The 16,828-nt window shown below is 50.1% G+C and overlaps 1 protein-coding gene across 3 annotated transcripts in view; it reads left to right on the plus strand.

The window, feature by feature from the left end:
* The window catches only part of LOC105488274 (collagen type XXII alpha 1 chain), a 327,347-nt gene that overhangs the window by 50,951 nt on the left and 259,568 nt on the right, over positions 1 to 16,828 (plus strand). For all 3 annotated transcript variants that reach the window (XM_011752157.2, XM_011752158.2, XM_071067774.1), the window contains exon 4: positions 15,761 to 15,835. In XM_011752157.2, coding sequence (XP_011750459.2) covers positions 15,761 to 15,835 — 75 coding nt within the window. The remainder of the gene's footprint in view (positions 1 to 15,760; positions 15,836 to 16,828) is intronic.

Consider the following 16,828-nt stretch of genomic DNA (forward strand, 5'->3'; position numbering starts at 1 on the left):
GTCCCGGCTCTGCCACAGAGGGGATACACGTGTGGGTACCTCTTACACAGAACTGAATGAGAAATCGACTAGATCAAGGTAAAAGAAGTGAAGAGAGCCAGGGTGAGCCCAGAGGTCTTGTGATGTGTGGAGGTCTGATGGAGGAGGGTGAGCTAGCAGGAGGCTGGCAGAAACCTAGAGAGGTGGGGTAGAGAAGAGAGGGGAAGGGAAAGAGAGTTTAAGATCAGGGGTGGGGTGGGTGAAGGGGTTGACTGGTTAGTTGGGAAATGTGAGCAGATAACTGATCAGAGAGCACAGCACATAGTAATGGTCTGATGAGGAAACGGAAGATGGAAAGAATGAGCAGCTTGTTCTCAGTCGTCCAGGGGGAAATGGAAGGGGAGCTGCTTGGAGGAGCTGAAGGTGAAAGCCTACAGCCACCGTTGCTTCACTCTCAGGGTGTGGGGATGGGCATGGCAGGGGTAGCAGAGCCCAGGATACAGTAGTGGCTCAGCCATGCAGGGATGCAAAGCTGGGAGGCCTCGCCCCTTTGCCTGCAGATCCTCAGAGGTGACCTCAGTCTACAATGGGAGGTACAGCGCCCCAGTGGGTGCCCTGGAAGGAGGAGAGTAAGTGTGTGTGTGTGGGGGTGGCGCCACCTCTAGATTGTGTGCTATACCCCCTCACTTGCCTTCTCCAGGCCTCAGCCCTGTGCGCAGGGACAGCTCTGATTCATGGCTGGTTTTGTACTTGGGAAGGCTGCACCAGATGCCAGATGTTCCTCACGGACATCTGGCTGTCATTCCCCACAGCCTCACCAAAGCTGCCTCAGGGATGCACCAGTTCCCATTCCGGGAGCCCACCTCCACCAGCCTTCCAGGGAGGGCCATGGGCAGCCATGTCCAGTTCTGCCTCTGACCTGAGGCCCAGTGAAGGGGTCCTGGTCTTGCCATCTGCCTCTACATGGTGTTCAGGGGACCTGACAAGGTGGAGGGCTGAGCCCAACCCCTTGCTCTTTCCTGGGGGCTCCATGCTCCTGTTCCTGTGGCCTGCCTTTGCCACTGGCACTGATTTTGGGGTCATGACTGTGTGAGTTTGGCACAGACCACATGCCCAGGCTGTGTGCTAACGGAGAGAACGTGGCTGGAGGTAGCACAAATATATCACACCTTATCTTGTTTGCATGTCTTCCCTGAGAACCACAGACTAAAAGAGGCAGGATATGTGGGTGAGGAGGCATTCTGGGCTCATTCGGCTAGTCCCTTGTTTTCTGGGGACTGAGAAGGGAGATGGTTTATCCACAGACATGGAGTGACTTAGGGTCAATGCTGAGAGCAGGCCTAGCCTCCTGGGGCCCGTCATACCATGTTTGTGACCTTCTCTCCTCTGACCTCTGCTAGGGAAGGCCTATCTTCTCTCCAGGGGCTGCGTGAAATATCTCTTCAGCCCTCCTCTGGATTCACGTGATACTCTTGCAATGTGCCACTCCTTTGATTTTATGCAGCTCCTTCTATTCACAATCCATGTAGGGAAGCAGGGAGGTGTTTTGCTTTGTTTTGTTTTGTTTTTCCTCGCCTGCCAGCCTGCTCAGCAACCCTCTCACCTGGGGTCGAGCGCTGCGCAATAAAGACCCTGGGGATCTTCAACTCCTCCTCTCTGAGCCTGTAGAAGCTCAGGGTTTGGAGGGTAATGGACTGACTAGGTTTGGGGAAATGTTTTGCTTGGCACCCTCAGGTTCCATGGTCGGAATCTCCAGGGGAAAGCTGGACGTGGTGGGCACGTGCCTGTAGTTCCAGCTACTCAGGAAGCTGAGAACAGGGGATCACTTGAGCCCAGGAGTTTGAGGCTGCAGTGAGCTGTGATTGCACCACTGCACTCCAGCCTGGATGATAAAGCAAGACCCAGCCTCTAAACAAACAAAAAAAAAAAGAAAAAGAAAAGAGAAAAAAAATTCCAGGAGGACTGTGCTCTGTGTGACTTGGAAGTCCTCCACATTGAACTTGGTGCTCTATGCACCTTCTCTCGTCCAGTTCCCATTAGAACCCTGAAGAGCAGATATTGAGAGTTTCCTTTGGTTCTAAAATTGAGCAGAGTGAGCCTTGGAGGGTCTGAAAAGGCTGGAGGTGCCACACACATAAAGCACAAGGCTTTCTCTCTGTTAAGGAGCAAACAGAACAGAGGCAGCAAGGACGAAGCCTAAAGAGATGTTACTTCACACTGTACTGATGACATCACCACCCAGGGCCATGACCTTGGGTCAAAGGTTTGGTCAAAGACAGAGGGCAAAGCCATGTGCTGTCATTCAGGGCCAGTTTTCCTGTAAAAGCCAATTATAACTGGAGGAGCAGCTCACGAAGCTATACCCCTCAGCAGGCAACCTCTATGGGTTTGGGTTTATGGGAAGGAGGTGCTGGGCCAAGTGCCCGGGGAGGAGGCCCAGTGCTGGCATGGGCTGGTGGGAGCTGCACCATGAGGCATCTCCACTTTATTGACATCTGATGCCTTATCTGTAAAACAAGGGGGCTGGACCGCAGGGTCACTCAGACTTTCTCCTGATCCTGAAGCTGAGTCTGTGTTGTCAGAACATTGATTCCAGAGGGAACCACTGTTCCCAGTTAACCCCTTGCAGCTCAGCTCAGCTTTTGCCCTTTTTGTGGTTGTTCCTCTCCACCCACTCCCAAGATTTTCAGGATGAGGTGGCAGATTCAAGGGGCAGGAGGGGCCTGGACATGGTGGGCAGAGTCAGGAGCAGCTCCAGGCCCCAGGATTGGCTGATTCCCTCTAAGCCTCAGGTGCCTTGCTGTGAAATAGGGAGACCATAGGTGCCTGGGCACGGATCTGCCTCAGGGGCCAGGTCAGCCTTGAACGTCCAGGCGAAGCTGTGTCTGGCCAGGGCATGGAAGGTTGTGGTCATGCCAGGGGCCACACTGAAGTCCTGCTTGGCACTGACCCGTCCTCATGTCCATCTTCTGAAGCTTCTCCCCAGATCTAGGGCCCATGGGGGCAGAGCTGTGGTGAGGGTGGGCTCTGAGTGCGAGCAGTGGCAGTGGACCTGGGCCCAATATCTCTGGGGCAGGAGGTGCGCAGGATGAGAGTGGGTAGGCGGCAAGCTGGAGGTGGGCATGGGGTCAGCAGATAGAGGTAGGGGCAGGCGTGGGCAGAGGCAGGAGTGCAGGCGGATTCAGCCTGGAGGAGAGGGGAGGAAGGGGGGATGCGGACAGCAAGGCCAGGAGGAGACAAGCAGGGAGAACTAGAGGGGCAAAGGTGGCCTTTCACCAAAGAAAGAGGGGCAGGCACAGGGTCGGGGAGAGTGGGATGGGGACATGCAGGACAGGTGAACACCCGGCTGTCCCAGGCACACCAACAGGGCAGGGGAGCAGCCAGAGAGGTCACTGGGAGCCCAGGGCAGGCCTGGCCCTGCCTCCAGCCCTGGGCCTGTTGGCTGGGGTTTTCCATGTCTGCCAGGCTGGGGCCCTCTTCCTTGTCAGGAATGTGTCCCTGGCAGTATGCCCTAGAAGGCACTGGCAAGAAGGGACCCACTGGGCCATCCTGGGAGTGTGTCCCACAGGCCGCCCACACAAAAGCTCCTCTCTCTCTGTGTCTCTCTCACTGCCTCTGTCTCTCTCTCTCTCTCTCTCTCTCTCTCTGTCCCTCTCTCTTGCTGTCTCTACTCTGTCTCTCTTGCTGTCTCTCTGTCTCTCTTTTTTTCTCTTGCTTTCTCTGCTTCTCTCTCTGTCTCTCTTGCTGCCTCTCTCTTTGTCTCTCTCTCTGTCTCTCTCCCTCTCTTTCTCTTGCTGTCGCTGCTTCTCTCCCTCTCTGTTCCTCCAAGGCCAGCACCCCCACTGTAGAAACGCCCAAAAGCATTCACACACAAATGCACACGGGGCACATGCACCTAATGGTTTCACACAGTGAACAGAGCAGCCCTGCACACACATGCAGAGACACGCAGAGTCTGCTGGGAGCGCTCACACACAGGTGCAGTGACATGGCCACACCTTGACTGCTCTAGGGGAGCCTCGGGGTGAGAGGCACGGCTGGCGGGTGCAGAATTGCCATGCCCTCTTCATTCCTTTGCCATTTGTAGTAACTTCTGGAGCTGCTAATGAGCAGGCCCCCCTCTGAAGCTCTAGGCATGGCCCCCTTTTCTGCAAGTCCCCCACCCCAGTCCCCCTGTCCAGCTCTGAGCTGCTTCCATCCTGCCCCTGCTTTGTTTAAAGTCTCCCTCTAAGAAGAATCAAAGTCAGCCTGAGCTGTGATGGCTCCAAGGCCTCTTCTTCCACAGGAGGGAGGGCCGGGGCAGATTGAAGGACCCACTGTCCCGCACTCTTGACAGTGGGTGGCTTGGGAACAGATCAGAAGCTATGTCGGTGGGGACAGGTGAAGTTGCTGAAGCAGCTCTGCCTGGGGGTGGGGCAGAGGCTCCTCCAGAAAAGGAATTAGTGTTGTTCATGGAGCCCTAATCTAATGAGTAAAGCTGGGCTGATTCATAAAATCCTTTCCGGGCACAATCCTGGCTCAGAGAACTCAAGGGCATGGCCTGCTCAGAAGGTGGGAAGCTCCTTGTTCCTGGGGAGATTCAAAAAGGACCACTGCACAGGGGTTGTGAGTAGAAGGAAGGATTGCTTTGGGCAGGGAGTTTCCCAGCTGGCTTTGAAAGCTGTGGTCCTCCTGCTCCGATGCACAAGAGGCCCCACTGCACTTGAATGGGGAGGAGATGTTCAAATGAGGAGCTGAGAACACTCTGCCCCAGCCCAGCAGGCAGCAGCTAGGAGCATGCAGGGTCCCTGGAGCCACACTGCTGCTGCTTGGGATCAAATGCTGGCTCTGTCGCCTACCCGTCCTGTGACTTTGGATAAGGGGCTTTACCTCTTGGTGCCTTATTTCCCTCATTTATTCCAAACAAACAATAGCCATGAGAATTGCCACTTTATGGGGCTGTTAGAAGGATTCAGTTAATTGATATGTATGCAAAGTGAATTGAAAGATGGTTGTCACATAATAAGCACCATGTGGGCATTAGCTTCTGTGTGCCAGGCACTGTATTGGACATTTTTTCTTTTCTTTTATCCTATCCTTATCAAAATTCTGAGAGATAGTTCATTATTTTATAATTGAGGAAGCTGAGACCCAGAAGGATGCTGGAGGCCATGCAAGGTCACACAGCAAGTGGATAGGAGAGCCAGCCTCTTGACTGCTGGCTACCTGAGTAGACCCATCCTCCCCTCCCACTATCACCGTCACCTCCTCCTTCATCACCATCATCACCATTGCTACCACTGTTGCCATCACCACCACCTCCTCCATCATCACCACTGCTATCACTGTCATCGTCACCATCACCACCATCACAATCACCACCACCTCTATCAAGCCATCTCTAGGAGAAGAGAAAGACATTAGAATCTGATGGGGTCTGGGAGGCCAAGGCTGGGGCAGAAGGCCTCTTAATGTAACTGGAATAGAAATAGGTAAGTATGAGAGCCAAAGGGATTGCTGTCCCTCTGGGGGCTCCAAAGGTGACATTTCTTGTTGGTGATCATCAGTCACGGCAGTGAGCAGAGACCCAAACAGTGTGCTGAGCAGGCCAAAGCAGAGTGCCATGGGAAGGGCTCCATCACCTTAGTTAGACCTGGCCTTGAGCCCTGCCTCTGCTACCTCCCAGGAGAGTAACCAGGAGCAGGTCACTCGTCCTCTTTGAGCCTCAGTGTGTTTGTGTCACTGGGAATGTCAAAACCCTTCAGGAAAGCTGTTGAGAGAATGAAATGGAATCCACTGAAATTCTGGGCTTCAGGAGGGCAGAAACTCTTGTTCTCTTGTCCTTTCTGTTCCCTGTGGCCTCCCTCGGATCCAGGTAGTGGTCATGTCCCAGCAGATAGTGGACGCCCAGGATGTGTTCACGCCTTCACTCCTCTGCTCTTTAGTGAGGTCATCAGCCTAATGATCATAACCTCCGAACAGAACACGAGCATCCCACAGTCACAATGATGCATTCCCTCTGTCCCCTGCACACACTGTCCTATGGCCAGACACCCTTGCACCATCATCCCTGCCCCTCACCTGCCATGTGACAGTCACAGGCACCATCTTTATCAAGCTACCGCATCCTGCTCATTTAAGGAGTTCTTAAGGGTCTCCACACACTTGCTCAACAGATGGATCATTCTACCCCACACTGGTCTTGTGGTTCACCCTTTCCCTTGGCCATCTCCGCAGGTCACACTGTTGTGCGAAGATGGGAGATTGGGTGTCAGACAGACTTGGGTTGGAATTCTGGGTATTAATGAGTTCTGTTACTTTGGAGCAGTCTCTTACTCTTGTAAGTGTTCGTCTTCCCCTCTGAGAAAATCAGAAGGGCTGTTGGAGGTCATGGTGCGTGAATGTGCTTGCTGAATCTAGGGATTCGGTAACTGACACATCTTTCCTTTTTCTTTTCCTTCTTACACTACCACTGCCTTAATCCCAAATGTTTGGAGGTATTTTTCAACGCCGTTGAGCTCCTTGGAATAATGAACTTGTTGGTTTCGAGCTGAACCAGGTAACAATCAGTCCACGTGTTCTCTCAGGGTACCCCAACTTTGAAGTAGAGTAATTAGCATCTTGCTAATTTTCTTGGTGAAAATAATTTTTAAATCATTAAAGAGGGAGTCTCTTCTAATACATTTTTAAAAAGAGAGAGACCTGTTGTGGAAGCATTGGGAGTATGTGTGTTTTCCTGAAACTTCCCAAGACAGCTCCCTCAGGAGTCATTATTAGAGGACAGTATTAGAGGTTCAGACCGTCTCTGAAATGAGGAGTCAGGGGAAGAAGAGTATGGGTTTGACATAGTTGCTCTACCTGCTGTCTCCAGTTGCTGCCCAGCCATTCTCCCTGAACCTGCTCCAATGGGGCCCTTGTCCCATCATTCAGGGCACCAATGACCTGTAGGATGCCAAACCTCACCATAAATGCTGCCCCTTCTTTTTTGAGACCAGGTCTTGCTCTGTCACCCAGGCTGGAGTGCAGTGGTGTGATCTCTGCTCACAGTAGCCTCTCCCTTCTGGGTTCAAGTGATTCTCTGCCTCAGGCTCCCTAGTAGTTGGGACTACAGGCCCACATCACCACGCCCTGCTAATTTTTGTGTGTGTGTATACACACACACACACACACACACATATATACACACACACATATATATATATATATATATATTTTTTAGTAGAGATGGGGTTTCACCATATTGGCCAGGCTGATCTCAAACTCCTGGCCTCAAGTGATCCACCCGCCTCGGCCTCCCGAAGTGCTGGGATTACAGGCCTGAGCCACTGGGCACAGCCTGTTTCCCTTCTCACTTGACATTTAAGAACTGGTGCCTTGGACTGCTCCCTGCTGTATGAAACACTCCCTCCACATACCCTGCGGACCTCCCTCTCCCTGGTTCTCCTCCCACCTCACTGGCCACCCCTTCTCAGTCTCCTTTGCCAGCTACTCCTCATCCCCCGCATTTCAATATTGGAGGCTGCAAGGACCTAATTTGCAGACCTCTCTCCTCTGTCTCATGTATCGCTGAATGATCTCACTCACTCCAGATGCTTTAAACACTATCTCTGCTCCAGCAACTTCCAAATGGAAAGCCCCAACCAAGCCTCATGCCTTGAAATCTGAAAGCCAAGCTTATAGATCCAGATGCTTGCTGAGCACCCAAAGGATATCTCACATGGAAAATGTCCACCACTGGACTCAGGTTCTGTGGCTCCAGCATTCCAGCTGCACAGGGCAGAGCATTCACTTTCTCAGACACTCCACATCTCATCTCCCTTCAGAGCCTGCCTAGTCTTTCAGGATAGATCCAGGGACTGACTACCTCTCCTCTCCTCTACCCCCACCACAAGGAACAAGCCACCATCATCCCTTCCCCCTGACCACTGTGGTGGCCTCCTGGCTGGTCTCTGCCTTCACCCCTTCCCTGTCACAGCCAGGCCCTTCTCCTGCTGCAGGGTGACACATCTTACCAGGGTCCATCAGCCCCAACCCCAGCCTCTGGCCCCTTCTACCTCATCTCACCATTGCTCTTCCCTTTGCTGACCATCCCAGCCATGTGTCCCCACTCTTCCTCACCTCCAGGTCCTTTCCCAGACCTCCCATGCGTCACTCCCCCAATTCCTGCCTCCTTGTATTTGCCTCCAATCCCTTCTTCCCCGAGTAGAGACATCCAACACTTCCAACCACCTGCTATGCCACCCTCTCTTCCATCCCTGCCTTCGCACTTCCCCACTACCGCCCCCACCTGCTATCATTACAGACATTTTGGAGACCCCGGTGCCTTGTTTGATCAATTTCCATCTTTTCCACTGGATGGCTGATCCTTGAGGACAGAGAGCTTGCCACTTTGCCATTATTTTATGCCCAAGATCAGTTCAGTGCCAGGTGCATACTGGGTGTTCATTAAACAAGAAATGAAGGAAGGTTTGGTCTCAGAAGGTCTGCTGGCTCTCACACAAAAAGGCTGCAAAGGCTCTGCTGCCCCTGAGCTCCCCTTGCTCCTCCATCTCCTCCCCATCGTCTCCTAGAGAAAGCTCCACACAGTCTCTGGTGACACCTACTGGTGCTTGGTTCTTGGGCCATTCCTGGGAGGGAAAGGAGGTCCGAGGAACCCTTGGGCCATTTGAAGTCATGGATGATGGCTGGCACCCAAAGTCCTTGTTGGACAGGTAGCACTTATATGTAGTAATGACCATGAGCAGCGCCTGCTGCTACCTAGCCTTAATCGTGTCCACCTTGCACTCGTGGGCAGAGTGAGCTCTCCATTTCTCTGAATTCCAGACTCGGGCTTGGGCCACGTGGCTCTCCATGGCATGCATGGCATTTTCCCATTCCTCTCCTGTCCCTCTCCTCCTGCCACTGTAGCTGTGGGGCTTGGCCCCTCCTCACCCCCATGATAAACAAAGCCCCTCCAGGCTCAGGCTTTGTCCTGCTCTTCCCATGACTGGACTGGTTTCCTTCTTAGCTCTCAGCTCAGATGTCACTCACCTTAGAGCTCTTCCCAGACCAGCTTATCCAGCATCTGTCCAGTGTCCCTGCTCCCAAAGCCCCATTATGTCGCAGGCATATTTCCTCCATGGCAAAGGCTGCACGCCATGGCTGGCTTTCCTCTCTGTGTCGGCTTCTGTGCTGTTCTGCGTTGCTCTCTGCTTCCTCCACTAGCACGGGAGCACCAAGAGGGCAGTAGCCGCTCGCCTGTGTGTACATGTGTTTGCACTTGTTCCTTGCACTGAGACATATGTGCCAGGCACTTGGAAAATACGTGTTGAGTAAATGAAGGAATAAAAGAATGAGCACTTATTAGATGCCAGGTTTCATGCTGAGAACTTCCCATCCACTGTCCATCCTATTTAACCTTTAGGACAACCGTGGATGGAAAGGGGAGGGACTTTCACCCCTGTTTTTGAGTTTGGAAACAGACACACAGGGGGCAGCTGACATGAAAGAGGTGAGGCCTGTCTTACCCCAGAGCTTCCTCCCATCAACCTTGGGGCTCAAGCAAGATTCTTTCACATGGTCTTGTCTTTTTTTGGCTTCTCCGTACACTGGTGCACAGCTCACACTTGGCTGGGAAAGGAGAGATGGCCCTGGTAGGCCCTCACCTTGTTACTCTTTCTTGTGCCTCAGCAGTCTCCAAACAAAGATAACTGCATCCCCAACTCCCATCAGTTAGCGCCCAGCTGTGCCAGAGCCCTACCCCTCATTCTTCGTGCTGCATCTTCCTGAGATAGAGAAAAGGAAGGGAAGGAGGGAGGTGGCCCTGATCCCCTGAGTCAGTGCTTGCAGCCGTCAGCAGGTCCAGGGGGATTTCCCTTTCTGGCGATATTTTGTCTACCACATATTTTACAGACTTCCCATGAAACACTTGCATAAACATTTTCACAAAACACGCAGCGCCCTGTCCATGCCCTCTCTCCTGCCTAAAGGATCTGGGAGATGTGGATTGACCACCCAGAGGATCTGGGCCTTCTGGGGAGGCAGCTGGTGCTGATACACTCTGGCCTAGAGGAGAAATGCAAGCCAGTAATCTCCAGAAAGTTTCAGAACAGGTGGTGGAGGTGGAGCTGCGCATGAGAACCAGTGTCTGGACCCTGGATTGTCTTCATCTTCTCACAAACTGCACACCATGGCCCTGAGATGTGGTTAATAACAATCTCCCTCCCCCTTTCAATTACTAGGAAAGTTACTTGCTCACCTATAAAATATGGATAATAGCATCTGCCCTGCAAACCACGAGGAGGATTAAATGAGAGCCTGTGTGTAACGCTGACACAGTATAGCCATTCAGCGGTTGGCTGGTTATCACAACCAATGTGGTTTCCAATGCGGAGATTGTGGATAGTGGTTAAGAGCTCAGATGCTTACATCTGACTCCCTGGGTTCAATTCTGTGCCTCTTGTCAGCTGTGTGATGTTGGGTAAATTACTTCACCTCTCTGAGCCTTGGCTTCTCATTGCATAAGCCAATGAATCCTATAGGTACAGAGTGAGGAAGATTCTTCTACAAGTCAAGACTGTTAAAAGGCAAAATGGGCTGCTGTAGAAAGTAGCAAGCTGACCATCTGCTGGTGCAGGCTTTGGAGACAGACAGACCTGAATCCCTATTGGCTGGGTGACCTGAGGCAGTTGACCTGGCCCTTGGAGAGGCTGCATCATGCAGTGGCCGAGAACTGGATACCAGAGCATCATGCTGACATTGCCACCTGCAAGTTATGTGGGCTTGGGCAGTTGACTAACTTCTTTATGCCTTTCTTTCTACAGAAAGAAGTTAGTCCCCCTTTCTTTCTTTCTGTAAATAATAGCACCTACCTCATAAAGCCATGGTAAGGATTCAATTAAATGTGTTAATGTATTCAACATGCTTGGAACAGCGTCTGGTGCACAGCAAGCCACCTACATGTGTCTGCTGCTTATGGAGATAACTACATCCCTCCCACAGAGCAGTCAAGAGGCTCAGAAACAATCCACATGGCATTCCCAGTGCAGGACCTAGCCATGTGGGCACTCAGTCCCTGGGAGCCATGACAGTGTAATCCTTGTTAACATGATCCCTGGGCCCTTGTGCCTGGCATGTGTCTGTTGCCTATCTGAAATAGAGATGTGTGGAAAATTCCTTGGCTGGTCTTGGAGCAACGGAGGAACTGGACCTTGTGTCTGCTGGGCGTCCACTTCAGCTCTTCCCTCCTCCGCCTCTTCCCCTTCCCACTTGGATGTCATACATCTTGTCTGTGGTTAGCTGCACTCAGCAGCGGCTGCTGCGAGGTGATGGATGAGCCATGATTGCTTCCTGCCTGGTATCCGGCAGGCTGCCCTGGCATCCTTCCCTTGTTTCTACCGCTCCTGCTGATCTCCTAACATGGGGCCACCATATCTCTTCCTAGATGCTAGATTCAGGTAGGCATTTATTCAAATACAGAGACATTCCTCCTATCTGACGAGTTTCTCATCTTGGACTCAGTTTTTATATCTGTGTAATGGGAACAAAATCTACCTTCTAGGATGGTTGTTGTGAGTTAAATCCAAAGCCAGATGATTGACCCATGCTGGGTGCTCAATAATTGCATGTACCCACCTTTCCCAACTGGAAAAACTCTTGCCCGAGAGCCAGGGGATGCCAAGGCTGTGTGTTCTGCAGACAGAACCATGGGCGCACCAATATAGAGCACGAGGACGTCAGACACCATGTTGTGCAAGCCCTTTTCCTCCCCTCAGGGACAAGCAGATGCCTCCCTTTTGCCATTTGGTAAACTGAGGGCGAAAATGGATGTGTTTTTCCAGAAAGACTACAGTACATTCCTGGTGTTTTCCCTTAGAGCGGCAGCTCTGATCAATCAATAGGCTTCTGGTAAGAAGGAACCCACGCTGTGTGAAGAGATACCTTTTTTATCTTCAGAAGTCTAGAATATTCCACTTACCTAGAAAGTGAAGGAAAATGATTGTCAATGGGTAGACAATAAATGGACTTTAAGGAAGCAGTGTCTTTGTCATTAGACTTTTTCGTTTTTGTGTTCTCATGTTTTCAAAAAGGGAAATCAACCAGTGGACCAGCTAAGAACAAATTAAATCCACATTTTTAACTTGTAAGAACTTATCCTTGTCCTTAATTTAGAACTACTTCTTAGGCTGCTCCTGAAGGATTACCTGAGAATTTCATATTTATTGGGATAGAGAAGATAACTCAGTCTGTATTTCCTTTACCAAGGAAATAATGCACCATTTCTCATCACCCTCCTTAACTGTCCTTTAGACATCCAGAAAGAGAATCTGACCTTCCAGCTGGTTACCCTGGCATATCAGTGAGGGCCACAGGAAGGAAATGCTTGCAAATTTGGAATGCACTCAACTGCAAGTAAAGAAAACCCATGTATGGTGGCTTAAACAAATAGAAGTTTTTTGTTTGTTAGTTTAGTTTTGTTTTGTTTTTTAAATCTTATGCTTCCCACCTAGGATTGGAATTGCTGGTTTGATATTTCCTCCATTCTCTTAGACAGTCCCCCAAACATTATGTTTCACATGCAAACGGAGAGGAAGGGAAAGTAAACTCACCACCCCATCCACTTATCTATTCCCTTACATAAAGAAAACCAAAAGCTTTTCATTAAGCAATCCTTTCCTTCATCCACAGCAAACTTTTGTTATTTGTTTCCTTGGCCAGCCCTGAATCACACATCCAGCCCTAGCTGCAAGTGAGTCTGGAAAGGTGGGGAATAGAATAATCGTAATTGACTTAGACCAAGCAGCTACTGTGTTTCTGCTCCATGGGCTGACAACTCTGTCTTTCTGAACTAAGGTGGCATTTATTTAGCAATTAAAAAGTGGGAAATGGATATGGGGGCTGATAAGAAATGATGCCTGCTACACCTCCAGGGCAGGAGCCCGAGGGCCCATGAAATACTCTCAGTGGCTCATCAAAATCATAACGAACCCCATGCCTGGGAGGCTCCACATTCCACCAGTCAGTGTTTACTTCTCAGCTCAGTTGTCAGAAGTCATTTCTGCTCAATAACTGAAGGCCTGTTATGGTTTTGGAGATAGAAAGACAGTGGCCATACAGAGGTGAGCTGAGGTCCAACCAGGTCTGAAGACTCCCAGTCCCTGGGGAGACTGGCATGCCCATTAGTGACTTCAGTATGGTGCCTTCAGCTCTCAGACACTGGGACCCGAGGAAGGGCTCCCTACCCAGGCTGGGACAAATGGAAACAAGCCCCTGGGGTTGTTGAAGGCTGAGCAGTCTCTAAGATCCAGGAGGAGGAGCCTTGGTAAGCATGGAGACACAATGACTCCCAGTAGCACTGATCCTTTCTTTCACTCACATGTTTGGAGTCTGTTCGTATTAGTCAGGCCTGCAATGCCCTGAAGGCAGGGACTAGGATGTCTCTATCATCCACTTCTGTGACCCTAGAGCTAGCTCAATGCTTGGAACATATCTGGAGCTCAGTAAAGAATTGAGTTTGAATAAATGAGTGAATACAGAAATAAACAGATCATTCTCCAAGATATGGGGATATCTTGGCCAAAAGGACATGCAGAATGGCTTCCAATTATAGGCTAAGAGGAGCCATGGATGCTAACCCTACCTCCTTGCCAAGCAGGTAAACCCTGAGGGCCCCACCAACCCTGGGAAGCCTGGCTGCAGGGCTATTTTGGAAGCCATTTGTTCTGACTTAACCAACTCAGCTGTAAACTGCCCCTTGAGCCTGGTGAATGTGTGAGGCTTAGTGATGGCCCCAGAGGGAATTTGCAGGTTGTTTTGAGAAAGATTCCTCAAAGCAATTTGAGCAAGTTCTACTATCTTTGAGTAGAATCTCCATCATTTCTGTGTTCGTGGTCCTCCCCTTGGGAAATTTGCAGAGATGATGTGACTCAATGGAGCAGCCTACTCTGAGTTCCAGCCGCCAGCCTCCAGAGATTTGCTCATCATCAAAGATAGATAGAACCTTCTGAGTCAACCCGTCTTAAATTTTAAACTCATTAAAATGACACGCAATTCCCAGCCTGTCTCTCTGGCAGGCTGCCAAACTTAAAGCAATTGATCGTCACCCCACAGCTGCCGCTGTCCTGGGTAGAGCTGTCTAAATATTGTGCTGTGCCTGCACCCGTTCCTGTATGTAGTGCTAGACAGACAGCTTGGTGCTGTTTCCAAAATAACCCCTTCCATGGTGCTTGTCAGACCTGGTGGTGCCTCTGAGGATAAACATTAAAAATACCTCCTTCCAAATCAGGAAAGATCTCATTTGTTCCCCTGCACTGAGACACTTATATCCTCAAATATGAGAACAGGCCATTGTATATGGAACTAATGGGGTGGTGGAGCTGCCTAATAATGTGTGATTATAATAATAATGTGTGATAACCAAATTGCTTCACGGGCAGGGCTGGGTCTTCAGGGAGGTAAGTGAGGTGCTTTGGGTGCTAAATTTATGAGAATACTGAATCTCCTTACAGCCTCTCAGTGCTATTGTAGGCATAATCTTGCCTAATCCTCAAAGCAGCCCTGTGACAAATGTGTGCATTTTAAGGTCTCCCGTGCCACAGGTGCCCACGCTAAGACACACGCATTAAGAGACTTCTCTAAGCCACAGTGGTAGGCGGGAGTGCAGTCGGCATGGACTCAGCACATTAAAATTCAAAGTTAATGCTCTTTCCGAAATTGTTAGAAGGACTGAAAGAGTTCATTTTTCTTCCAACTTTTTATTATTTATTTATTTATTTATTTATTTTTGAGGTGGAGTCTCATTCTGTCACCCAGGCTGTTGTGCAGTGGCGCGATCTCAGCTCACTGCAACCTCCGCCTCCCAGGTTCAAGCGATTCTCCTGCCTCAGCTTCCTGAGTAGCTGGGGTTACTGGTGTGCACCACCATGCTCGGCTCATTTTTGTGTTATTAGTAGAGCCAGGGTTTCACCGTGTTGGCCAGGCTGGTCTCGAACTCCTGACCTTAGGTGATCCACCCGTCATAGCCTCCCAAAGTACAGGCATGAGCCACGACTCCCGGCCTTCTTCCAACTTTTTAGAAGTGAGGATTCATGAAGACTTTAAGATGCTTATGTAATATTGTATAATAATTTTTTATTGTATGACTTACTGAATTGCTTTTGTATAACTGAGTTTTACTTATTTGGAATTTGCCTTTTTATGGAACTGGACCTGAAGCTCCATTAGATGACTTATGGAACATCTTTCTGGTCTGTCCCTGCACACAATTTCCATTTCATTGACATCCTACTGACTTGGAGGTTTCATGCTTTCCTAAATGTGCATGCTTTCCTAAATGAAGTTCCCTCTGCCTGTATCACCTTTTGGTCTTTTGCCTGTCTGGCTAAATCTTACTGTTCTTTCAAAAGGAATCTTTCCAAGAAAGCTTCTCTGTCCTCCTGCATTAGATTAGGTAGTATATCTGTGTCCTGAACCCCACAGCAGCAGGCACATGTATCTACAACTTATTCCACTTTGTTGGTAATATTGATGTCCGTGTCTGGCTCCCTCGGACAAGGCTGTGAATTCATTGTAGACAGAGACAAAGCCTTGTTCACATTTCACTCCAGTACAGAACACGGTATTTGCAGAGTTGATGCTTAACATATACATGGGAAAATGAAAACATGAGTGAGTGCAGAGATGCCAGCTGCCTCCGCATCTTCTCCAGGCATTGAACACCTCACATGCTGCAAGGCAGGGTGGGGTCTCCTGTGCTGTCATATTTCACAGGGTGACGATGGATCACATTTTCTCATCAGTCTCTGTTTCCTCTTGCTTTCCTCAGATGTGCTCTGTCCTAGCGTTCGTGTAGAAGGAGATCGCTTTAAGCACACCAATGGAGGAACCAAGGAAATCACAGGTAAGGAAAAACAGCAACCACACGTGCTGTCTTTGGTGTATGATTTGCTGAGCCTGAGCATGACCCTAGTCAATTCAGGGCGGCCTCACTGACCCTGTTCTTGTTCCCATATTTCACCAGAGTCCTGATAAAATGGTTTGAATCGTGCAGGTGGCAGCTCTCATCAAAGAACCATCCAACAGGAAAGAACATACATTCACATTTTCCATTTGGCAGGCTGTGGATATTCTATAGGAGTCACTCAATAATGCATGAGAATGAATGAGTTTGTAAAGAAGCTGGTGAATGAGTAAGCAAATGATTGGCAAAGTGAGCAAACGACTGAATAAATCAATGTGTTTTGGAGTGAAAGCGAGAGTGAATCAGAGTTATAAATATATGAGTGAATCAATGGGTGAGAGAACAAAGAGACACGTGACGACAGACCCAGCAGCAGAAAGAAATATCGCAGAGTCTCACCAAAGGCTGTCAGGCATATGACAGAATAGAAGGCTGCGAGAGTGCGGGGGACAGTCGAGGTGGCTCCCCACCATCCCAATAATATGGATCCAGCCCTCCCTGTGGCTGGGCACCCTGCTCAGCACTTCAAATACATATGACAAAGAAGTTTTCTTCTCTCCCGACTCCCAACCAGGAAGCCACTGCAGGACAGCAGCCCTGCTCTTCTTGCCAATGACCCTGCGTTGGGTGTCCCTCCTCTTCCTCCTGCATCATCTTGGGTCCAATTCTAAGCACTTATGTGTCCCCATCCGAGCAGGGAACTATGTGAGGTCAGGATGAGGGTGTTCGGCAGGCCCTGGCATCCCTGCTTGTGTTCCAGGGACCTTGCCATGTCACTGTGCTCTGCTGTCTTAAAGATGCCGGCATCTGCGTCTTGTGCCTGGGGGATTTTTCTGGAATGGTGGAAGGCTGCTCTGCCTACGTGCACAGTGGGGAAAAGTTGCCAGGGAGTGAACAACCCAGGAGCAGCTCTCAACCAGCGACCCTTGGTAT

This window comes from Macaca nemestrina, chromosome 8 (assembly GCF_043159975.1).
Source record: "Macaca nemestrina isolate mMacNem1 chromosome 8, mMacNem.hap1, whole genome shotgun sequence".
Lineage (NCBI taxonomy): Eukaryota > Metazoa > Chordata > Mammalia > Primates > Cercopithecidae > Macaca > Macaca nemestrina.